Source organism: Hemitrygon akajei, chromosome 12 (genome assembly GCF_048418815.1).
Source record: "Hemitrygon akajei chromosome 12, sHemAka1.3, whole genome shotgun sequence".
NCBI lineage: Eukaryota > Metazoa > Chordata > Chondrichthyes > Myliobatiformes > Dasyatidae > Hemitrygon > Hemitrygon akajei.
This window is the reverse complement of record NC_133135.1, coordinates 69,741,322-69,767,454: the sequence shown is the minus strand read 5'-3', so window position 1 is coordinate 69,767,454 and position 26,133 is coordinate 69,741,322. Positions and strand designations below refer to the sequence as shown.

At 41.1% G+C, this 26,133-nt stretch overlaps 2 protein-coding genes across 4 annotated transcripts in view; one reads left to right on the top strand and one right to left on the bottom strand.

The window, feature by feature from the left end:
• The window catches only part of kif14 (kinesin family member 14), a 100,994-nt gene extending 92,640 nt beyond the window's left edge, over nt 1-8,354 (bottom strand). Inside the window, exons 1-2 of the mRNA XM_073063434.1 lie at nt 8,161-8,354; nt 325-1,368 (exon numbers count right to left, since the gene is read on the bottom strand). Of these exons, the coding sequence (XP_072919535.1) occupies nt 325-1,368; nt 8,161-8,201 (1,085 nt within the window). The 5' untranslated portion in view covers nt 8,202-8,354. The remainder of the gene's footprint in view (nt 1-324; nt 1,369-8,160) is intronic.
• A 15,689-nt stretch (nt 8,355-24,043) lies between these two features.
• LOC140737186 (calmodulin-regulated spectrin-associated protein 2-like) overlaps nt 24,044-26,133 on the top strand; it is a 165,407-nt gene continuing 163,317 nt past the window's right edge. For all 3 annotated transcript variants that reach the window (XM_073063429.1, XM_073063428.1, XM_073063427.1), the window contains exon 1: nt 24,044-24,529. In XM_073063429.1, coding sequence (XP_072919530.1) covers nt 24,388-24,529 — 142 coding nt within the window. In that variant the 5' untranslated portion in view covers nt 24,044-24,387. The remainder of the gene's footprint in view (nt 24,530-26,133) is intronic.

Below are 26,133 nucleotides of genomic sequence, written 5' to 3'. Positions count from 1 at the left end.
CTACAAAAGAGATGGGAAATATTTTTAACTTTCCAACTCTGAAACAAAGCTCTTTTAACTATACATACACACTGCTTTGGCACCTCATGCAGTGTCTGTTTGACCTTGGATTTTAGAATTCAAGTGCATCATGTGTGTAAGACATAAAACCAAGCAAATTTGTGTTCACGTACATTGAAATTTCAAACAATGAATGGAAAGAAGAATCTCCTGCCTAAACAGCCCTCTTAATTATCATTTCAAAAGTGTAATTTCTGTAAACAGTTGATAATATTGGTAAAAAAAATATAACTTTATTTTGTATGAAGCCAAGATTTCTCTTACCTATTGCTGAAAGGCCTCACTCGAACAGCCACAGTTACAGCACTGCCTTCTCCATTTGAACATTCATTCACTGTGCATGGTCTTTGCAATGATACCTCTGCCTGTTGAATACTTCTTGCAAGTGTATCACTTCTGGGTGGCTTTTGGTCTCCTTTATTCTCAGAACTTAATGAATATTTTAAGTTATTCGTTCCACAATCCACTTTTGGGCCTGTGGTTTGGAAATCTTTGGTCTTTGCTTTAACAGAAAAATCAGGTACATTTTTGGCTTCTGGCCGATTACCTAGCTTCATTGCTAATTTGATTCCATTACTAGTTAATGTCTTGTTCCGTTCAAAAGGCACTTTAAAGATACATTTGTCTGCTTTTTGCGTGTTACCATTTTCATTCGGTTTACCAACTGCCACCTTTTTAATAGGTGTTGTTGACCATTTGCTCAAAGTCTGTTCTTCCTTGACATTTATTGAGTTCTCCTGTTCCTTATCAACTGAAGTCTGCTTTACAAATGTAGAAGGATAACTTCTGGTATTTGCCACCTTATGCACTAATGAAGGCTCGGCAGAAGACCTGGAACCTATCAAATGGGTGTATTTTGATTGTAATTGGTTATTCCGTGGACACTGTGTTGAGACTACAGATATTTTGCCTTGTGAATTTTCATACAGATTGTTAGTTCTTTTTGGGTTACCTACTCTAGTGCGGCGTTGCAAAGTAAGCCTCTTTACTTCTTCACCCACATCAATGTCAACATTAGTTTCATCACGAATACAGGAATTTCCTTTATCTGCAGCTTTTCTTCTCTGGAGGGTCAATCTAACTTCAGATTTAGATAGCATAGATGCTCCAGGAATTTTTGTGCTAGCAGACACTATGCATGTCCTATTATTATCATTGCCTTTATCTAGGGAGAACGTTGACTCTCCCTGAGTGCAAGTGTCCTGCCCTTGGGCTAGAAGGTTATCAAATCTTCTGTTTCCTTTCTTCAAGATGTTGTCTGTATTTTTCTTCACTGAACTTAGCACACCAATTACCATGGTCTGATCTCTGAAAATGTGATATAAACAAACAATTTTCTTAGGGAAATTTGACAAAGTTCACTTAAAAGTAAATATTCAACTTTTAACTAGCCCAAAGCAGAAATACCATCAGTGGATGTATGCATGTTTATAAACTTTGCTAAAATATACAAAATTTCAAGGGAATTAAAATCCAATTTTTTAATATTTTCTGTAAAAGAGAACTCAAATAACACATATGGCTGGTAATGTTATACCTTTTACAGAGGTATTATATTAGCAGGCAAACACAGCAGTAATCCGTATTTTATATAGATTAAAAAAGTTTGAAACATAATTATGAACGATACAGTTTCAGATAAAATAAACATGAAACCTCTTTTAAAACTGGTTTTTAATTTTTAAACTTTTGACACTGAGTATTCCATAGGCAAAATAGATTGGCTGTTTCATACTCAGTGTATTAGAAATCATCTCTCCTCACTTTCACTCTGCTCTTGACCACTCATTCATGCATTTATGTGCCACATTGTATGACATTGCCAATCATGGTTTTGGCCACGATTGTTCTTGGCAGGTTTTTCTACAGAAGTGGCTTGCCATTGCCTTCTTCTGGGCAGTGTCTTTACAAAACGGGTAACTACAACCATTATCAATACTCTTCAGAGATTGTCTGCTTGGTGTCAATGGTCACATAACCAGGACTTGAAATATGCACCAGTGGCTCAGCTCATAAGACCATTCACCACCTGCTCCCATGGCTTCATGTGATCCAGATTTGGGGGTGGGGGGGGGGTGTTGCCAGGCTGGTGCAACATCTTGACCCAGGCTAGCGAGGGGAAGGAGCACCTTCTATCTCCTCTGGTAGAGACGTACCTCTACCCTGCCACCCATCTTTCACCACTAGAACACTTCCAATTAAAACCAACTTTCAGTCCAGATTCCAGGTTGGAATTCGTCAACTAAGCAGGTCTGCAATAACTGAACATCACAAAATAAACATTTCTGAAGTGAAACTATTACAGAAAGCATAAAGTTTCCCCATTACCTTAAACCGGACCTAAAAAGTATCACATCTTTGTGGGTTCATCATGCCCAAGAGTTTATCTGAACTTTATGATACATAAAAGTGATATCACTAACTTTTGCAAATATTTCCCCTTCTCCATCCTTGACTCTTACCATTCAGGTTTTTCATGCCACCACAGCAATCACAATCAAAATTAAAATGTTTACCTTACATTGGCATCTTTGTGGGTTCATCATGCCCAAGAGTTTATCTGAACTTTATGATACATAAAAGTGATATCACTAACTTTTGCAAATATTTCCCCTTCTCCATCCTTGACTCTTACCATTCAGGTTTTTCATGCCACCACAGCAATCACAATCAAAATTAAAATGTTTACCTTACATTGGCATCTTTGTGGGTTCATCATGCCCAAGAGTTTATCTGAACTTTATGATACATAAAAGTGATAGATAGATAGATAGATAGATAGATACTTTATTCATCCCCATGGGGAAATTCAACTTTTTTTCCAATGTCCCATACACTTGTTGTAGCAAAACTAATTACATACAATACTTAACTCAGTAAAAAATATGATATGCATCTAAATCACTATCTCAAAAAGCATTAATAATAGCTTTTAAAAAGTTCTTAAGTCCTGGCGGTAGAATTGTAAAGCCTAATGGCATTGGGGCGTATTGACCTCTTCATCCTGTCTGAGGAGCATTGTATCGATAGTAACCTGTCGCTGAAACTGCTTCTCTGTCTCTGGATGGTGCTATGTAGAGGATGTTCAGAGTTATCCATAATTGACCGTAGCCTACTCAGCGCCCTTCGCTCAGCTACCAATGTTAAACTCTCCAGTACTTTGCCCACGACAGAGCCCGCCTTCCTTACCAGCTTATTAAGACGTGAGGCGTCCCTCTTCTTAATGCTTCCTCCCCAACACGCCACCACAAAGAAGAGGGCGCTCTCCACAACTGACCTATAGAACATCTTCAGCATCTCACTACAGACATTGAATGACGCCAACCTTCTTAGGAAGTACAGTCAACTCTGTGCCTTCCTGCACAAGGCATCTGTGTTGGCAGTCCAGTCTAGCTTCTCGTCTAACTGTACTCCCAGATACTTGTAGGTCTTAACCTGCTCCACACATTCTCCATTAATGATCACTGGCTCCATATGAGGCCTAGATCTCCTAAAGTCCACCACCATCTCCTTGGTCTTGGTGATATTGAGTTAGTGATATCACTAACTTTTGCAAATATTTCCCCTTTTCCATCCTTGACTCTTACCATTCAGGTTTTTCATGCCACCACAGCAATCACAATCAAAATTAAAATGTTTACCTTACATTGGCATGCTACTCCTCCTCATTATTCACAGCCTTTCTTCAACCTTTGATATGATAACAACTTTACCTTTCTTTACCTAGCTGATTGCAATCTCCCATCTTTAATCGGCTTTACCTATCCAATAATAGCTAATCAAATATTTTATGTAATTTCTTCTGAAGCACAAGAACTGAGACATGATCTTTTAATTATCCTCAGATACATGCTGTTTTTTTGCAAGGGGATCAGTAAGGACAAAGACAGTTTCCTTATGCACGTAAACAAAATCTAACTCAGCCAATCCACCTCATATCCCAATAACTTCATAGACTGTTTTGTCGGACGTTCCGCTGAAAATGCAGCTTTGAGAAGAGTTACACAGGGAAAACCAACCCTTTTCATATCCTCATCACTAATTCCATCCTCAAATCTTTCTTGTTCCATACCCCCACCCCACCCCGGCTGCAAGCAACTCCATAAGACACAGGAATAGAATCGGGCCATTTGGCCCATCGAAACAGCTCCACTATTTCATCATGGTAGATCAGTCCCAATCTCATGCTTTCTCCCTGTATCCCTTCATGCCCTGAGTAATCAAAAGTCTACAACCTCTGCCTTAAATATTCCCAGTGACTTGGCCTCTGCAGCAACAAATTCCGTGGATTCACCACTGTCTGGCTATAGAAATTCATCCACTTCTCCTTTCTAAAAGGGCACCCCTTTACTCTGAGGGTGTGTCCTCTGGTCTAAGACGCTTCCACTAATGGAAACATCCTCTCCATATCTACTCTATCAATGGCTTTCAACATTCGATAGGTTTCAATGAGATCACCCCCTCATTCTTCTGAATTCCAGTGTGTAGAGGCCCAGAGCCATCAAATACCCTTCACATGACATGCATTTCAATCCTGGAATCATTTTTGTGAACCTCCTTTGAACCTCTTAGAAAAGGGGCCTGAAATTGCTCACAATACTCCAAGTGAGACTTCATGAGTGTTTTAAAAAAACATCAACATTACATCTTTGCTTTTATATTCTAGTCCTCTTGAAATTAATGTTAACATTGCAATTACCGTCCTCACTACCAACTCAACCTGCTAATTAACCTTTAGGGAATCCTGTACAAGAACTCCAAAGTCCCTTTGCACCTCAGATTTTTGAATTTTTTCTCCATTTAGAAAATAGTCTACCCACTTATTTCTTCTACCAAAGTGCATGACCATACACTTCCCAACACTGCATTCTACCTCCCACTTCTTTGCCCATTCTCCTAATCTAAGTCCTCTGTAGCCTCTCTACTTCCACAATTCTGCCTGCCCTTCCACCTACCTTCATATAATCTGCAAACTTTGCCACAAAGCCACAATTCCATCATCCAAGTCAATGACATATAACATACAAAGCAGCCACCCAAACACAGACACCTGTAAAACACCACTAGTCACCAGCAGACAACCAGAAATGGCTCCCTTTATTCCCACTCCTTGCCTCCTGCCAATCAGCCACTGCTTTATCCATGCTAGTATATTTTCTGTAATACCATGAGCTCTTAACTTGTTAAACAGCTTCATGTGTGGTACCTTGTCAAAGGCCTTCTGAAAATCCAAGTACAGAATCCATTGATTCGTCTTTGTCTATCCTGCTTGTTATTTCTTCAAAGAATTCCAATAGATTTGTCAGGAAAGGTATTCCCTCAAGGAAACTATCCTGATTTCAGCCTATTTTATCATATGCCTCCAAGTACCCCGAAACCACATCCCTAACAATTGACTCCAACATCTTCTCAACTACTGAGGTGGGAATAACTGGCCTATAATTTCCTTCTCTGCCTCTCTCTCTTCTTGAAGAGTGGAGTGACATTTGCATTTTTCCATTCCTCCAGAACTATGCTAGAATCAATTGATTCTTGAAAGATCATCACTAATGCCTCCAGTGTTTCTTCAACCACCTCCTTCCAAACCCTGGGGTGTAAACTTCTCTACCTTCAGACTTTCTGTTTCCCAAGAACCTCTGGGTGAGTGAACTTGGCCTTTACTTCTTGGAGTAATGGAAGATGAGAGATGACTTGATAGAGGTGTATAAGATGATGAGAGGTATTGATCATGTGGACAGCCAGAGGCTCTTTCCCAGGGCTGAAATGGCTAACAGAAGGGGGTATAATCTTAAGGTGCTTGGAAAAAGGTACAGGGGACATGTCAGGGGCAGGTTTTTCACACAGAGAGTGGTGGGTGTGTGAAATGCACTGCCAGTGACAATGGTGTAGGCAGATACAATAGGGTCTTTTAAGGGACTTTTAGATAGGTACATAGACCTTAGAAAAATAGTGGGTTATGCAGTAGGGTAATTGTAGGCAGTTTCTAGAGTAGGTTACATGATCGGCACAATATTGTGGGCCAAAGAGCATATAATGTGCTGTAGTTTTCTATGTTCTGTGTTCTAACTTCCCTAAATAATAGCAACTTAACATTCTTCTGCCCCCTGACACTCTTGAACTTCCAGCATACTGCTTATGTTTTCCACAATGAAGACTGATGCAAAATACTTATTCAGCTCATCCACCATTTCCTTGTTCCCCATTACTACCTCTCGAGCGTCAGGTTTCCAATGATCTGGTATCCACTCTCAGTTCTTTATTACACGTTACGTATCTGAAACTTTTTGTATCCTCTTTAATATTATTGGCTAGTTTACCTTTGTATTCCATCTTTTCCTTCTTAATTACTTTTTTTGTTGCCTTCTTGTGGTTTTTAAAAATTACCAAATCCTCTAACTTCCCACTAATTTTTGCTCTATTATATGCCATCTCTTTGGCACTTCTGTTGGTTTTGACTTCTCTTGTTAGACACGATTGTGTCATCTTGCCTTTAGAATACTTCTTCCTCAGGGATGTACGTATCCTGTGCATTCTGAATTGCTTCCAGAAATTCCAACCATAGCTGCTCTGGCATCATCCCTGTCAGTGTTCTTTACCAATCAATTTTGCCTCTGTAATTCCCTTTACTCCACCGTAACACTTATACATCTGACTTTAGCTTCTCCTTCTCAAATTGTAGAGTAAATTCCATATTATGGTCAGTTGTCCCAAGAATTCCTTTACTTGAAGCTCTCTAATCAATTTTGGTTCATTACACAACACCCAATCCAGAATAACGTTTCTTCTAGTGGACTAGACCACGAGCTGCTCTAAAAAGCCATTCTACCATAGGCATTCTAGAAATTCACCCTCTTAGGATACAGCACCAACCTGAATTTCCCGATCTACCTGCATTCTGAAGTCCCCCATGACTATCCTAACATTGCCCTTTCCGCATACATTTTTTACCTCCCGTTGTAATTTGTAGACCACATCTTTACTACTGTTTGGGGGCCTGTATACATCTCCCATCAGGTCTTTCTTACCATTGCAGTTCCTTAGCTCTAACAACAACGACTACTATGGCATCTTTCTAATGATTTTATTTCATTTTTTTTAAAAATCAACAGAGCCATGCCACCCCCTCTGCCTGCCTCCCGTCCTTTTGAAACAATGTGTCTCTTTGGATGCTAAGTTCCCAACTATAATTTTCTTTCGGCCACCATTTGGTGATACTCACAACGTCATACTCCAGCATGCTAATTTTAAAAATAAAAAAAACCCATATTCTCTTCTTTAGAAATAATATTCAATATTGAGTTCTGGCTCTGCACCATTACCTTAGCCCATCTGCCAAAACATTCATCTATGCTTTGACTAACTTAAACCTAATAACTCATACGCTCTTTTGATTAAATCACTATAAACTACAGGACGTTCAAAGAATCAGAATTAATACCACTGGCATATGTCGTGAAATTTGTTGTTTTTGCGGCAGCCGTACATAATTTTTTTTTAAATTGTGAATTACAGTAAGTATATACTTAAAATATAAAATAGCTCAATTCAACAGTCGTGCAGAAAAGTAGTGAGGTCGTGTTTAATGTTCATTCAGAAGTCGGTTGGCAGAGGGGAAGAAGTTGTTCCTGAATTATTGAAGTTGATGTACATATTACTCAACCATTGCCCTGTTTCCTATCAACGGTATCCCTAAACCTTAAATCTAAAGCTCCAGTCCTTGTGTTTAAATACATTCATCTCCTCACTCCGCTTAATCTATGACCTTAACCCTTCGGTCGTTTGTGTATCCCGACCTGTTCTACCCCACCACGTACGGTGATCGGAAAAGGTGCAAATGGGGAGAGAGTGAGGTATTGGGGGGGACGATGCGGGAAGCAGCACATCTGGCGGTAGGACCAAGCAAACAGCTGGCTCCCAATAATCTCTCCTCTGCCCCCCCCCCCCTTAACCCTTTGATTTCCGACAACGCCAATGAAAGTTTTGTTTACACAGGGAGGGTGCGTGGCAAGGTAGGGGCCGTCGAGACTGGACAGAGGAGGCGAGGCGAGGCGAGGCGCGACGCGGACGATAAGGACGGTCGGGCTGCGGTCGCCCACTCACCGGTTCCACGTCCAGCCACCGGCGCCCGCCGCCTCGCGCATTCGAATCTGGCGGTCCCGACCCCCATTGGTTGGTTCCACGACCGCGACGTCACGCGCGGTGACGAGCGGAGTTTGGCGAAGCTCCGCCCTGCGGAGGGAAGCCGGGCGTTTCCAATGAGTCTTCGGTCCGCGAAAGTTTACTGAGCCGCCTTTTCTTCTTCAAAAGGAAATGCCTTCTGCATTCTATGTTTGGGCACATTGGTTCCAGGAAGCTGCTGGTCAAAAACGGTTTTTTAAAAAAATAATCATAATCAAGCGAATAGTTTCAAATGTACAATAACCAGAACATAAATTTTGGAGCTAAAGAAACACTAAAACATATAAATATATTCCAATTAAACCACGGGATAATTTTAAGAATATTTATCACTTTCAAAACGATCTTATTAAAAATATCGGCATAAAGGTCGAATTTGAGATAAAAGATCAACTGTAAATAAGTTCCTTTATTCTTCTATAGTTTTCTTTTTCAGTTGCCTGTCAACTTTTCCATTATAAATTCCCATGTATTCAATCATACGTTAGGGAAACTGCGTAGGCATGTCTGTTGCTGTAATTACCAGCTTCAGCTTGTGGGGGCGATGGAACAGTCCCATCTCCCAATGACCATTTACTGTAATATATCCTTGGAACGACTGACTGTCGTGTTAGTTTGCCCAAACAAAATGAAAACGAGAATGTTAAGAATTTCTTATTTTGTCCTCTAATCTTCCTTATAAGTGAGAGTGTATTTCTTCACTTAATCCTTAAGGAAAGTGTCACAGAAGGAAGCCATTGTCCTTGAGCTGGCATTTGAGTGGAGATACACAATTAGTCCAATTCCCCTCTGATATGTTAAAGTTTTTAATCCAGTTGTCACACTCCTGGATCAAAACAACTTGCAGAATGAAAAAGAACATCCTGGTCAGCTTTGGTATTCTATTTTGCATCTTAAATTTATCCTTTAGTTGTGAACTTTCTATGAATCTATAATAACACACATAAAATGCTGGAGGAATTCAGCAGGCCAGGCAGCATCTAGGAAAAAAGTACAGTCGAAACTCTTCAGCTGGACTGGAGAAAAAAAAAGATGAGGAGTAGATTTGAAAGGTGGAGGAGGGGAGAGAAACACAAGGTGATAGGTGAAATCTGGAGGGAAAGGATGAATCTATAATATTTGCTTTATTACATATTGGATACAGTTTTATTGTTTTCTTTAACATAAGTGCTATGGTAGCATAGCAGTTAGCGCAACACTAACTGAGTTCAGAGTTCAGTTCCAGCATCCTCTTTAAGAAAGTTTGCACATTCTTCCCATGGGCGTATGGGTTTCCTCCAAGTGCTCTGGTTTCCTCTGACAGTCCAAAAATCTAATGGCTAGAATGGTAATTGGTCATTGGGTAAGTTATCCAGTGATTAGCCTTGGGTTAAATAGGTGTGTTGTTGGGCAGTGCACGCTGTGTATCTCTAAATAAAATGTGGCATCAATGTTATTTTCTGCCCTTGTTACCTGAATAGTACAAGCACTGTGACAAACAATGTGTCGTCATTTGATGTTGAAATGTTTAAGTTTTGAGAAATTACTTTACTTTGTTCTATAAAACAATGAAAATAGCCCTGTTTTGCAACTGTTGCAAAGATACATCTATTTTCTGGTGAATAATCAAGATTACATTACAACTTAGTGGTAACACAAGCCTGAAGAAGAATGGGCTAAGGAAGTGATCAGAACAAGATATCCTGATTAGTTTTCAGACAAATTGATGTTCCTTTAAATTATTTTTCCTTGCCCCTTAAATCCCTTTACTAAGTTTCTGGCTCTGTGGGCATTGAGCAGCATAGCATTTTGTTGCACTTCAGGAGACATACAGCATCACAACAAAGCAATAATGTAACCAGCTGGGCTTTAAACAGAAGTTATTAACTTGCTGTCAGGCACTAGTACCATGATTGATTTTTCATAGAAATAAACAATTTCTACCTCCCTGAACACAGAGTAATTTTCAAACCTGGTTACTTACCAGAGATGTGTGTTGAACTATTAGGAAATGGTGCATTCTGGTAAAGTTGATATATTAGCAGACTAGAAATACATCAAAGCTGGACATATGCTCAGGATACATGAGTTTCAGCTCTGCCGTAGCAGCTTGGCAATTTAAATTTACTGAATACTTTTAAAAAGAGAATTTTTTTTTAAATGATTGAATGGTGGAACAGACTAAATGGACTGAAGGGCCTAATTCTGCTCCTATGTCTTATGGTTTTATCCGTTAAGGGTAAGCACAAAATACTGAACCATTATTAGAAACCTGTCTGCTTTAATTATTCCATTTAAGCAAAGAGGGATTACGCAGGTAGGAGAACTATTTAAAAAAATCTTTGACCCTCCGATTCACAGTTGGGAAGCAACCAAGGAAAACATCGAGGAGTTCTTCATCCTCAAAGGTGTTCAGAAAGCAAAGCAGAGCCAAATATAGACAGGCTTGCAGCAGCCTGTCCTTGTGAAGGCAAGGGGATGGATTGAGAGAGGACAAGTAGAGGTGAAGAGCCAGCAAGCTGCATTCTTTGCTTCTGAATCCTCCAAGATCATCTTCAGATAGAGTCTGATTTGTGGAGCAAGATGAGATGTGTTCATGCTTCTTCTAAAATGTTCACAGGGGACCTTTGAGGGCTAAAACCACAGCCCCAAGGAAGAAGATTGCTCAGTAACATACTCACAGGCAGATACATTGAGGATCTGCAGGTCCTCCTATGGTGCTCTGTATGACACTAAAGACCACAGACATCACAGTTTCCCATAACTTCTTGTCCTCCATCATGGAGGTGTTAGATGATAGCAAGTGAGAGAGTCAGGATTAGCCACTGACCCTGGAGGAGCTGACTGGCTCCATCTGTTCCTTCGGCACAAATAAAACTCCAGGAAGCAATAGCTTACTGGCAGAGTTATGCTTGGCTTGATGAGACTGGATGAGGCTGAACCTTCTGGAAGTGTATAGCACTATGCTTCTGGCTGGCAGAATGTCAGTCTCTATGAGCTAGGGCCTCATTACCCTCAGCAACAAGCTGAAGCGGGAGAGAGAGGACATTAGGAATTGGAGACCCATTTCACTGTGGCATGTGGATTATATGATCCTGTCAAAGGCCATTGCCAACTAGGTCAAGTCTACTTTCGGACATGTGACCCATCCAGGAATTTCTGGAATTGTCTCGCGCTATTCATCACCTGTGTGCAGGACAAAGGGGTGGAAGCTTAGACAGCATAGTTCGGGAGAAGACCTTTGGAAGGAAATCCTACACATACACGATGTTCTCCAAAACTGGGAGGGAATCAGAAACTGAATTCAACTGCTCTATACGGATATGTGTAATTCAGTCCAAATCGGTGGGTCTGAGATAGATAGTTTCCTGTCAAGTCGAGAGTCAGGCAGGGTTGTTCACTCGCCTCTGTCTCACCTGTGCATTGTATAGAATATTTTGCCAAACCCACCAGGAAGAATGAGAGCATCAGAGGGCTAATGTTGCCAGGTAGTGGAGGCACATGTGTCAAGAGCTCCCTGATGTTGTTGCTTTCTGCCCGTATCCACAGCCAGTTCACAGATTGATCAGCATCTGTGACCAGTTTGAGTTGGCTTTAGGGATCAGAGTCAACCACATAAACAGTGAGGCCAAGCTCCTGAGCAACTGATCAGGTCTGACCATCTAATAGTCCTGGGGATCTGGTTCAGAGGGGGCTGAGGTGTATAACAAAAACTGGCTGGAATGACTGGCAAGGCCAAGCAAAAACTGGTACTGTGGAAATGGTGTTTTCTGTCAATAACTGGGAAGAACTTTGTCATAAGGTGCAAGTTATTTTCATGGCTGCAGTACTTGGCATTGTTGTGGCCTGTCCCCTGTTCCTCTGTCTTAGCAATCACATAGAATGTCTTCCAGTTTATCTGGGGGCTCCAAGATGGGGTGGGTCCGATGGGTTAAAATGCACAAAATCCCTGTGTTTCGGGCCAAAAGTGTACCTAATGTGTACCCATGTGTCAACAACAACTCTTCCCACCCTGTCACTTATAAGGATGCTATCCCTCTCTCTCCATTTCTCCATTTATGCCGCTTCTGCTTTCAAGATATTCTGTTTCAGGACATTTGAAATGTTTCTCCTTTGTCAAGAAACATGGCTTCCCTTCTGTTGTGTTTGATGGGACCCACTCTCACACCTCCTTTGTTTTCATACTTCTGCTCTCACCCCACCTCCTCCCAGTCAGAACAGAGACAGAGTTCCCCTGGTCCTTATCTTTCACCCAATGTGTCTCCATGTCCAGTATCTCATCCTTTGTCAGTTCTGCAGCCACATCTTCTCCCCCCACTCTTTTCCAACTTTCCAACTTTCACAGAGACGATTCTTTCCATGTCTGCCTGGTCCACTCATTCTCCCCCCATACCCATCCCTCCCTTACTCAATTGTTCCTGCTCTTGGAGTAGATGTCCTTTTCCTTACACCCACTCCCTCACCACCATCCAAGGATCCTAACAATCATCCAAGTGAGACAAAAGTTCAGATACATCCCCTACAACCTGGGCCAAGTCCAGACTGTTTTGCAGAACACCAATACTCAGTCTGCAACCAACACCCTGAGCTCCTAGTTGTCAAACATTTCAACTCCCCTTCCCATTGCCAGTCTCGGCTTTTCTCCTACCAGGGTGAAGTCTGACCCAAACTGCTTTGTATTCTGCCTGGATATATTGAGTTTTCCAATTTTAGGTAAATTCCCCCTGCCCCACCCCTTTACCCCCTTCTTCTGATCCTTCCATTTTTGTCCCCCTTCCTACCCACCCCAGACCCCTTTACCCATCTATCCCTCTGACTTCATCCGCCCACTTCACACACAGGATTCCCCACCCCCTCACCACCCTTTCTGCTCCAACAGTAGTTCACCTCTTCCTTCTCCTCAAATGGATCCCATTCTCAACTCCTCATTTCCATTCTCAGCTCTAGTGATGCTTTGTGTTCCTGCTTCTCTCCGATCTTCACAACTACACCCCCCCCCCCCCCCCACCAACCCCACCTCGGTCGCTCTGCTTTTTTCTCTTTTTCCTCTCTCTCTTCATCCACTCCATCTTTCATTCACCTGCCACAGGCTTCCAAACCCCATTCACCTCCGCACCTAGCACTACCTGCCTGTTATCTTACACGTCTCCTTAGTCCCTTCTTGCCACTCCCTTTCGCTCTAAGCTGGTCATCTCACCTCTCCACTCTCAGTTGTTACAAACCCCGTAACTGGGTCACTTACCAGCAAAGATAGAGAGGTCCGTTGAAGTCTGATGGTACTATTTTTAACAGTATTTATTGGTAAAAATACACAAAAATAATATCAATGCAAACATACAGATAATATACGTTGTCAATACTAACTCTAAAAGTGCGGGTATAATAATAATCAATAAGAAATAAGCTCTATCGTTGTCTAGGGGATAATGTATTGTCCGATGGAAATATAAAAGTCACTTTAGTTCATTCAGGCTGCAGCTTTTTGGTTGGAGTCAAGAGAGACAGATTTTTGAACGCCAGCGTTTCCTTTTTATGATGTCAATCCTTCCAGAGCTCCGTTGGTGGTGGTTTCTCCTTTTAGCTAAAGCCGTTCTTCCGTGGTAAGGCCCCAATCCCGGCAATGGGAAAGGACGCACGTGGGCTCTCCACCGGCTGTCGTTATTACGCTGTCATGGGATTTCTAGCATTTCTCCTGGTGCGTCTAAAGGGGTTGTTCCCCAGACCCTCTTTTATCCTTACTCACGGGGTCTCAGATGTCAATCAGGTTGGGATGATGCAATCCCTCAACCAGCCCACTCTGGTCATTCCCTGAGGGCTTCAATGAATAGTACAGTACTCAATACACAATTCCGTCTCCAAGAGACAATGGTCGGTATCCGTGGCTTTGTCTCGCTGAGGGCAGGACACACATTCCAAACCCATGAGGATTCTCTCTCATTTCCTGGGTCCCCAGACCTGAATTAATAGCGATCTTGCGATTCTCAAAAAGGAGGGGGCTACTTTGTACCCTTCGGCCCCTCAGAGTTGTGGCACGTTCGAAACACAGTCCTGATGCAAGGTTTCAACCCAAAATATCGCCAGTTTCTTTCCCGTTCAACCTGCTGAGTTCCTTCAGCAGATCTGTTGTTACCCTCTTCATGAAGACTGCCTTTGTGTGTGGCTGTGCCAGATGGTGTGTGGATCCAAGGTACGTGGGCACCAAGAGCCAGTATGTGCTGAGGCTCTACTGTCTCTGGAGTTGTGGAGGATAGTTCTAGCTCCATTACTGCACAACGTCCCAGTCTGCTAGATGTTGCTACACTATGTGTTATTTTTGGAAGAGTACTTCCAAGTAACACACACAAAGTGCTGGAGGAACTCAGCAGGCCAGTCAGCATCTATGGAAAAGAGTACAGTCGATGTTTCGGGGCAAGGCCCTTTGGCAGAACTTCCAAGTAAACACCTTTGACCTCAGGTCCATCAGGCAGTACTCAGCACAGAAATCCTTTAGATACTGTGAGACAGGGACTCTACAGATATTGTGGATGGTTTCCTGAGCAAACTTCGCAAATCATCTGGCAAGATGACTCAATCAAATATGTACTATTAATAATAAAGCCAAAGATCCTGATGGGAGTTGTATACAGAGCCCCCTCTCCCCCAAAAGTAGTAAGGGTACGGTCTACAAATTACAATGGGAGATAGAAAATGCATGCCAAATGGGCAATGTTGCAATAGTCATAGGGGATTTCAATATGCAGGTAGACTTGGAAAATCAGGTTGGTGCTGGATTCCAGGAGGGGGAATTTCTAGAGTGTCTATGAGATGGTTTCTTAGAGCAGCTCATCGGTTCACCCCACTAGGGGATCAGCTATTCTGGATTGGGTGTTGTGCAATGTACCAGAAATGATTAGAGAGCTTAAGGTAAAAGAACCCTTAGGAGAAGGTGATCATAATATGATCGAATTCACCCTGAAATTTGAGAAGGAGAGCCCAAGGTCAGATGTATCAGTATTATAGTGGAGTAAAGGCATAGAGAGGAGTTGGCCAGAATTGAATTGAAAAGAACACTGGCAGGGTGATGGCAGAGCCGCAATGGCCGAAATTTCAGGAAGCAGTTTGGAAGGCCTAGAATATATACATCCCAAAGAGAATGACGTATTCTAAAGGCAAGATGACACCGTGGCTAACAAGAAAAGTTAAAGTCAACATAAAAGCCAAAAGGAGGACATATAACAGAGCAAAAATTTGTAGGAAGTTAGAGGATTGGGAAGCTTTCAAATATCTAAAAGCCCATGGTATTGCAGGAAAGATTCTAGAATGGATAAAGCAGTGGCTGATTGGCAGGAGGCAAAGAGTGGGAATAAAGTGAGCCTTTTTTGGTTGCTGCTGGTGACTAGTGGTATTCTACAGGGGTCTGTGTTGGGACCAATTTTTTTCCATTATATGCCAATGATTTGGATGATGGAATTGATGGCTTTGTTGCAAAGTTTGCAGATGATAAGAAGATAGGTGGAGGGGCAGGTAGTTTTGAGGAAAAACAGAGGCTACAGAAGAACTTAGACAGACTCTGAAAATGAGCAAAGAAATAGCAGAGGAGTGTATGGTCACGCACTTTGGTAGAAGAAATGAAAGCTTTGAATACTTCCTAAGTGGAGAGAAAATACAAAATTGAGGCACAAAGGGACTTGGGAGTTCTTGTGCAGGATCCCCTAAAGCAGGGGTGGGCAAACCTTTTGACTTGTGGGCCACAAAGGGTTCTAAAATTTGACAGGGGGGCTGGACCAGGAGCAGATGGACGGAGTGTTTTGGTAATACACCTCATAAGAGAAAATAAAATATCATGTGATATGTAGAAAACATGTACTTTAATTTCAATTGAAAATGAACAAATGCATTACAACAAAATATCTGTCTTTGAAGTCTCATGGTATTTAGCTATTTATTGAAATGACTTTTAAAACACTGAAAATTAAATGAATAAAATACAGCTTTTTTAAATAGTAACAGTTATTATTTTAAAGCACTGAAAATTCTGTTATCCTTCAAGATATTATCATCATCACTCTCCTCCTGACTGTCTTTATTTCAAAAACGGTAGGAGATGCAGGTCTACTTGTCCTGCTCCTTCTTATTCAATTGTCCCCTGTGCCAAAACTCAACAACGACCAGCACAAGGACAGAACAGTGACAGCGCGCCAGTATGCGGAGCGCGTTATTTGATCTGGAGCGCATTTTTTATTTTGAGAACGTACGTGCACCTGCGCACTACTCATGTCCATCACTTAACAGAAATGACATGTAACATGTAAGGCTTATTGAAAAAAATATTTTCAAATGCATTTTTTACATAACACAACGAAGAAACTTATTTTTAATTTCAGTGGGAACAGTGTTGTTGGTCTCCATTTTTAGCCAGCGCATCAAAGTCTGGATTTAGTTTTGTTGTGGCGATTCTCAGGATGGATCTGAGGTGTTAACAAGGTTTATTAATATAATTTCATCAAGTTCTGCGGGCCGGATTAAAAAGCTTAATGGGCCGCATATGGCCCGCGGGCCGTAGTTTGCCCATGCCCGCCCTAAAGGATAATTTGCAGGTTGAGTCTGTGGTGAGGAAGGCAAATACAGTGTTAGCATTCATTTCAAAATAACTAGAATATAAAAGCAAAGATGTAATGTTAAGACTTTATAAAACACCGGTGAGGCCTCACTTGAAGTATTGAGAGCAGTTTTTGGCCCCTTATCTTGGAAAAGATGTGCTGAAACTGGCGAGGGTTCAAAGGAGGTTCACGAAAATGATTCCAGGATTGAATGGCTTGTCATATGAAGAGCTTTTGATGGCTCTGGGCCTGTATTCACTAGTATGCAGAAGAATGAGGGGTGACCTCATTGAAACCTATTGAATGGTGAAAGGCCTTGACAGAGTGGATGTGGAGAGGATGTTTCCTATGGTTGGAGAATCACCTATGGTGGACACAGCCTCAGAATAGAGGGGTGTCCATTTAGAATGGAGATGAGGAGGAATTTCTTTAGCCAGAGAGTGATGAATTTGTGGAATTCATTGCCACAGGCAGCTGTGGAGGCCAAGTCTTTATGTATATCTAAGGCAGAAGTTGATCAATTCTTGATTGGTCAGGGCATGAAGGGATACAGGGAGAAGGCAGGAGATTGGGACTGAGAGGAAAATTAGGTCAGCCATGCTACAATGGCCAAGTGGACTTGATGGGCCAAATGGCTTAATTCTGCTCCTATATCTTATGGTCTTACATTCTTAATAGTTTTCCTGCATCACAAATTGCTAATATGTGGTTGGTATACTGATTTACCAGTGGCATTAAAGCAAGAACCTTTTAGCAACAGTTTTCTCTCTCCCTTTTCCCATTGGGCAGAAGATTCAAAAGCCTGAAAGCACATACCACCAGGCTCAAGGACAGCTTCTACCCTATTGTTATATAACTATTAAGTAGCTCCCTAGTACAATAAGATGGTCTCATGACCTCACAACCTACCTCATTATGATTTTGCACCTCATTGTCTACCTGAACTACAATTTCTCTGTAGCTGTTCTACCTTATTCTGCATTCTGTTATTGCTTTACCTTGTACTACCTCAGTGCACTGTGTAATGATTTGACCTGTACAAACAATATGCAAGGCAAGCTTTTCTCTGTACATTGCTACATGTGAGAATAATAAACCAGTTGCAATTCCAATTCCAATTTTGTTCACTGTAAAGTCCTGCATTTGAATAACTTTCACTGCATGGCTTAATTTTATGTATGATTTATATATAATTTATATTCTGTGTATCGTCTGTGCCTATATGCCTGTGATACTGCTGTAAGCAAATTTTTCATTGTCCTGTACCTTATCATACTTGTGTACATGACCATTGACTTGATTAGAAAATATTAAAAACAATGACAATTAAGCTGTTGATGCCTCTCAACATAATCTGAAGTAACACATCAGTTGCCAAAAGAAGACTATCAGAAGACAATTTTTGGCATGGCTCTCTTTCACTTGAAGTAGCATTTTGCAAGAGAATTGTGTTTGACCCAGCTTAAGTAATTAAACGCTCTTTATTGAAATTAAGTGTCACAAACCGGATGACGTTTCCCTATCCAGACCCATTCATTTTGTAAAAAACCATGAATAGAAGGATGTAGTAGCATAACTGTGTTGCAATTTTACACATTTGAAATAATTCAAAAATCACATAGTAAACTTATACATAAGGCATTAAAAATATCAGCTTGGCCAAGCTTCGTGGAGAGCATGAAAAGTAACACACAATATTCTCTGGAGTGAAGCTTGAATCTCCCTGTTTTGTTTAAAATGTTGTTTGTAATTTTCTGTGGAAACAGTGTAGTCCACCAGGAACCACACCTCTTCCTGGATATTGTTTGTCTTTTCTCTTGCTTGTCTAGCGCCCCAGTGACGTCTGAAAGCAGGAAAGCTGCAGAATTTTCCGGTGAACAGCACAAGACAGAATATCATTTCCACCATCAACAATTGCATCAAGACGGCAACCTATTTTAGACTTTACTTCACATTTATGTTTAAATTTCTAGAAAGTTAACAGCGTTCAGTTTCTGTCTATGGACTATGAAATCCATCTCTACCTCTTTGCAAACACCATTAATCCCTCTATTCTGTTGCACTGCTTGACTAGAGCAAAGACAAATTCTATAACAACACAAAGAAAGAAAAGTTGGTTAAAAAACTCCAATTATAATTATATGTTTTTGGGATCCGAATAATTATCTTTAAGTTTATGTTTTCCTTATTCTATTGTATAATGAAACTTTGATTTTTGTTCAAGCAATTACATACTACCTTTAAAATTTTAAGGAGGTAATAAACTACCTTACACCCAAGTTAACACCTTATTTATCTGCAACATCAAAGGAGGGAATTTGGTTCCCATCAAGTTCATGTCAATGCACAGATCAAAACTGTTCCTTATTACTTTTGCCCAAAACCTGTTCTTTCCACATTCATATCTACTCTCTGCAGATTCTACCACTCGAATCCATATTAGAGACATTTTGCAGTAGGCCACTAATCCACCAACCCACCTGTCTTTGGGATGTTGGGGGTGAGGGATACTGGAATACCCAGGAGAAATCCTGCAATCACATGGAGAACATGTAGATTCCATATTGACAGCACCAGAGATCAGGATTGAACCCAGGTCATCAGAGCTGTGCGATAGCAGCTCTGTTTGCTGAGGCACCTTACTGTCGATGCCATAAATAGTTCATATTTGATACTAAGATTGTTACTGTTTTTAATTCAGATTATCTGCCACCGAAGACATTACTCATAAAATATCACCAGCAGTCCCAGCCACTTCACCACCCATCATCCACAGTCTCACCTTCGAACTTATATAGCTCCAGCTCCCCAAAGGTTCTGTTTAGTTTCATCCTGTCTTCATTCTACCCTGGGTATACAGTAAATGAAGTCAGTCAAAACTCTGCAGCTATTTGTTACATTACATCATTCTATTCATCCAATTTCTCTGTGTTTGCTAACCAACATTGGCTCCTACCTAAATATTCAATTATAAATTTCTGGTCATTATTTTCAATTACCCCCATAGTCTAGCCCTTCCCTATCTCTATAATCTTCTCCAGCCACAGAACTTTCCAGATTTCATTTAACTTTCCAATACAGTATCTTGCACACCTTCAAACTTAATCATCGCTTGTGGCATGTCTTCAGTTGTTTGTGCTCTAAGTTCCCTCCCTAAATCACTCCACCTAAATTAGTCATCTTTGTTTTGTTGAACCTGTGAGGAACCTTGAAGTTTTTGTCAGTGATTATCATTAAGGTTCTCTGTTATTGTCTCAGAATTGCTGTCAATTATATTGTGTTTTGTGTAATTGTGTTTTCCTTTACAATTATTGTAACAATTTCTGTCACAAACAGAATTCTAACAGCATTAAATATCACTTCCTCAACCCCAACATCCATCATCTCCCCCCACCTCTCCCACCAAAACTTAACATGTCTCTGATCCTTAACCCCTCATTTTTTTACACATTACAGCAAAGTTGTAATTAAACTGAAGGATTATGAGGACCAAAACCAGAGTAGATAGAAAGATTCTGTTCCCCATAGCAAAGGGTATCAAAGCAGGAAATACTGGTTTAAGTCAATAGTAGGAAGATTAAAGAGGAAATGATGAAAGAATTTTCTACCATGGATAAAGAAGGGATTTAGAATCCAAGAAGAAACCTTCATCTCATTAAAAACCATATTTGGGCATGTGTTAGGAGATGATCCCAATGATGCTCAGGTTTACAGAGTTAGTGCTGCCACAATTCCTCATTGAAGGATATGCAGTGGAAAGTTGAGCAATGTCAGGTCCCTGGGTGTCAACATTTACTGGGCCCAGCACAAAGATGCAACCATGAAGAAGGCATGTCAGCATTCATACTTTCTTGGAAGTTTAAGGAGATCTGGGATGTCATTAAAGACTCTGGCAAACTTCTATAGATGTACAGTGGAAAGCATTCTGACTGGTTGCATCACAGCCTGATATGGAAACTCCAACAGAGGAATGGCAAAAAGCACATAGAGTGATGTACTCAGTGAAAGGATAAGGATCAGCCAGTTGTACTCAGTCATAGGTACAAATTTCCTTATCACAGAGGACATCTACAAGAGGCATTGTCTCAAGAAGGCAACAACCATCATTAAAGACCCCCACAATTCAAGCCATGCCCTCTTATTGCTGCTATTAGGCAGGAGGTATAGGATCTTGGAGACCCACATCTCGACGCTCAATAGCATCTTCTTTCCCAATACCATCAGGTTCTTGAATGGACTGAAAACCCCACAATTTAACTATTTCTCCAAAAGTGTTTTTGTTTATTGTGTCATTGTATAATTTATGTAATTTATGTTTGTCATTTTAGTAATATAGTGTGCTGCTGCTACAAAATTTTCATAGAATGTATACCCATGACAATAAACTAGAACTTGAACTTAAATATTTTATAAAATGTAGTGGCAAAATTCAGAGCAACGAGTTCCATTATTTCTTTTTTGATCTTTAGGGCACTTATGACATGTGGCTGTGAATCTGGTGGTAAGACGTCCCCTGTAATTTCATTTATTGGGAATATTGTTGCAGCAACCAATTTGTTTCCGTATCTTTTTGTTTCATGAGATAATATTTGACAGATGACAAGCAATGATTATTTTATAGCAATAACATTTTCATTAGCAGCAGCTTTGGGAAGTAGAGAGTTTGTACTGTGATTGTAATTATAATTACTTGCAGTTATTATTTTACCTGTGAAACAAACCGTTTTTACATTTAATGATGAAAGATGTAATTAAACGCATGTGTAAACAAATTATTTCTTTTTTGTTTTACCTTTCCTTAACCAAAATTGATAAAATAAACAAAAAGAATACTTCACCAAATAATTAGTAATATTCTGTCTTCAATTTTGGCATTGGATAGATTATCATTATTTTCCAAGTAAGGTGCCATTTCTAAATCCTTGAATCATACTTATTATGATTTTTTAAAATTCTAGTGCATTAAAGTTTGTGTATGCTGACACTTTTCTGTGGTTCTGAGTGACTGCTGCACTAACAGGATGGCAGTCCTTCAGTGAGAAGGCCCAGATAATACTCTCAAGAGGACCTAAACATCTACCACTTTAAAGAAGAGTGAGACCTATTGTAATGAACTGTAAGACCACACAGAATGGGTGGAAAAGTGGCAATAGTGGTTTAATACAAAGGAATGTGAACTTTCCTAGAAAGAACACGGAAACAAAATATTACTTCAAAGTCTAAAGAGTGTGCAATAATACCTCAGTTTTTAAACTGAGAAGTGCATGTTGCAAGTCTGTTTAGTAAGGCATGTGGGATCCTGCATTTCATAACTTAAGAAAAAGATTCACAGAATACAAAATCAGGAGGTTCATTTAAAAACTATTTAGGCAATAACTACAGTATTCCATCAACTTACTCTGTAAGGATCTGAAGATCCCAGAGAAAATGAGGAAGAGGTTTGTTTCCAGGAATGAGGGATTTCAGTTGCAAGGTTGCACTGCAGAAGCTGAAGCGCATGTCACTGGGGAAAAGAAACTTGATAGGTAATAGACACATAAGGTCATGGAAGATTTACGATGGACAGGGGTTCTATGCCACGGACTAATATCATTGACCCCGGGTTGGGAACTCCGGGAACAGAGAAAAACAGACCTCATTAGCAGAAAGTTTAAAAGAAACAGGGGACATTTGACTAAAGTGTATTTATGAAGTAAACCTCAGTGGAAACAAAAGCAATGGAGATTTTAAAAAGTAGTTGGGTTTCCGCTTAAAGGTAAAGGTAAATAATTGTAAAGACGATGTGGACAGAATAGATTAGGCTGTGAGGAGCTATCATTGGATTTAAGAGGTCGAATTGCCCCTTTCTGTGTTATAATGATTCTGTAATATCCCAAACACTCAAAGTGAATTATCTTTGAAGATTAATTTGAAGGAAATATTCATTACTACAGAGGAAGATAACTAAGAATGAACAACAGTTGAATGCATAATGTCAAACGCTCTGGGAACAAACCACGGTTGAATACAATGCACCATCAACTGATTTTGTTTACCTCATTGCTTAATTAACTCTAAATATTTTAATCTGTTGTACAAACAAATCGTATTGAAAAGGGTGTATCGGGTTTGATTTGTGTGCAACAGCAGCAGCTGTCTTACATTTGGTGGTACTGTCACCTTTTGTGTTGGGAGGTTGCTGGTTCAAGCCCCGCAAAAGCCGAGCGAGGAGTCTATGCTGACACGGCTCCGCGGTTCTGGGTGATTGTTGCACTAACAGGATTGCAACCCTTCAGACGAGAAGTTAATTCTCTCAAGAGGACCTAAAAATCTACAAAGACAAGCAACTGAGCTATCTTCGTGTCCTGTCCAATATTTATCCTTAATTCTTACTGCAACAAATAATTTGGTCTTTGCCACAGTGCTGTTTGTGGCAGCCCGCTGTGCATAAATCGTCTGTTGGGGCTCCGATTAAACAATGCGGACAATGTTTATGGAATCCCGAAACGGACATAAAAGTCCGGTGTCATCGGTGATTTGTCGTTGTTCACTGCCATTTCCGAGCTAGTCCTTTAAGCACAAAAGAATTGAAAATGTTCATGCAAAAAAAATCACATAAGCCATTTGTGTCAATATTTCCCATAAAAGGACAATAATTTATTTTCAAGTTTAAATGATGTTTTATTTGTATTTTTCCCATTGCTGTTGTTGCTACGCGGTTGAATTAATAGCATCAGTAACATTAGCGACGCCCGCATTGTGGTGGTTATTGTATTATGGGATTCGTGGTCTTCAAATGTTTGCTACAGTATTTTGGAACAAATTTATCACCTTGGTTCATTGAGCGTTATTTTAACATCCCAGTAAAAAAAACATACGTGTGGTATAAATATGAGAGCGAGAGAGAGAGAAATGTGATCTGCAAAGTAATTTAATAGAGCAGAATTCGCCTAGGAAGTGAGGGCTCGCTATAATATGAAGCGATTGAATGGAAAATGAATGCTCAATATAGTGTAGTTGACGCGGCGGTGTTGCTTATTTTGAATGGCTCTTCGTCTTTTAGGAAAGAATGTTTGCGGAGAAAGAGAAGGCCCGGCGGGAAGGCGATAAATGCGGAGACAAACAATATGCACTGTCTGGGAAGGAAGACAGGGAAGGTCCTAACTCCGACCGGCGGAGCGCGCGTTGCGCGGGGACGAGCTTCACCAAGAGATGAGTGGGGACGCGGAGACTTCGCACGCCCAGGACGTTGACGGGAACGCGCAGTGCGTGGGGTGGAGCTGGGAGGCGGCGGCAGCGGCCGCGGATTCCCGGTGCAGCAGCCGGAGCCCAGTGACAGGAGGCGGAGGATGGGAGCGGTTGGCCCCAGCTCCTGACCGTCACTCATCCGTACCCGGAGGAGCGGGAGGTTGCGACAGGAGCAGACTTGTCACTATAGAAAAGAAAAATATCCGAATCTTCCACATAAATTCACCCCCCACCAAAAAAAAACTGGTCCGAAGCAGTCGACACTTTCCGCGCTGCGGGGATGCCGTAAATCACGCAGGATTTTCCTTGCGGCAGAGCCAATTTTGAGGACGGAGTGAGCGGCTGTGGGCGCCGGGCTTCAGTGATGGGCGACACGATGGATCCGGGCAGAGAAATGAAGAAGACGTTCATTGTCCCTGCCATCAAAGCCTTCGATCACTATGATTTTTCCAGAGCCAAGATCGCATGCAGCCTCTCGTGGCTGGTGGCGAAGGCATTTGGGACAGGTAGGTGGCGCGCTGTGCGCTTCCGAGATGGGAATGCAGCAGAGAGAGACAGACGGCCGGCCCTCTTTCCTACGACACATCAGCACACTGTAAACTGCCGTGCGTCCTCATTACACGCGGCTAGTCTCCGCCACCTTCGAATTTTAATTCTGTTAAAACATCGGACGTTTTGTTAAAAGAACCGTATGGACATTTGGCCGGTTCTGACTTAATAGGAAGGTTGCTGGGTCCTTATGCCCCAAAGTGAAGGTCCCATTTGATCCTTTCCCATGTGCTGTATTCGTATGTTTTAGGAATGCATAACGAGTACATGGATATGTTGTTTCTATACAGATCAATCAACAACCGACACAATGTGTCCACAATTTTTCTTCTGAGATGGTGGTCGAGTACTCGATTTATTGACAAGATTATAATTATTCTTCTCTATGCCTGAATTTTGTTAATTGTTTGCTTTTTAATTTATCAAAACGCATAACATGTTAACTCTATGGCATTAACATGAAAATACGGTTAACATTTATTTATATGTAAGTGTTTTAACTGTGCTACTTTTTATTGCAAATGCCTAAGGGCAGGTAAGACAAGGCCAAGGACGTGTAAAGGTAATGTTTCTGTATAATCTGCAGTGAACATTCGCGCAGGAAAATTCATCTGCGTTCGTTCTGCATTATTTGCACTCATTGTTGTAAAAGCGTATGGCTATCTTGAAAATCAGTGAGGTAGAGCACTAAGTGAGAGCGAGGAGTGCCGATGTTGACCAAAAATAGGGTCAAGATTTAGTTACTTTGATGGGTTTCTTGATAAGCCTTGACAATTCAGGGCAGTGTATCCCTTCCTCCCGTAGAACTATTCTTTGTGTACTGGTGATCAGCTCCGCGTTGAGCGTTGCCTGATGTGGGTCCGGAGAGCTCTCTGATATGGGACTCCCTGCCACACTAGCTGCAGTTGAAGGCTGTGAGCTGTAAAGCGCAAAGTTCGATGGATTTTGTTTCCTCTGGGTGGCTTTCTCAGCTAGTCAGGCTTTCCATTCTTTCTTGTCTGTTCTGAATCTGTCTTGAATAGTTAGACTCTGGAGGTCCAGGTCATTGAGAGCCTTCATATCCCTAATGACCTTGTTCCCAGGTGTCTTCATCATGAAGGTGCGGAGAGGAGGCCATTATCTAGTGGTCAGTTCAACATACAGGGTATGTTTGGAATGATTTGGCACATCTAGAACTTTGTTCTGCCAAGAGTTGCCAAGAAAATGTCTGAAACAGCAGAGGTGGACACTTACGTGTGAAGTGGTTCATTTTGGTGGTCAAATTTGAAGTCAGAATATAATATTAGTAGTAAGACTCTTGGCAGTGTGGAGGATCAGCAAGATCTTGGGGTCCATGTCCATAGGACACTCAAAGCTGTTGCACAGGTTGACAGTTTTGTTAAGAATGCGTATCGTGTGTTGGCCTCATCAAGGGGATCGAGTTCAAGAGCTATGAGGTAGTGTTACAGCTATATACAGTTCTGGTCACCTCATTACAGAAAGGATGTGGATACCATAGAGAGAGTGCAGAAGAGATTTACAAGGATGTTGCCTGGATTGGGGAGCATGCCTTATGAGGATA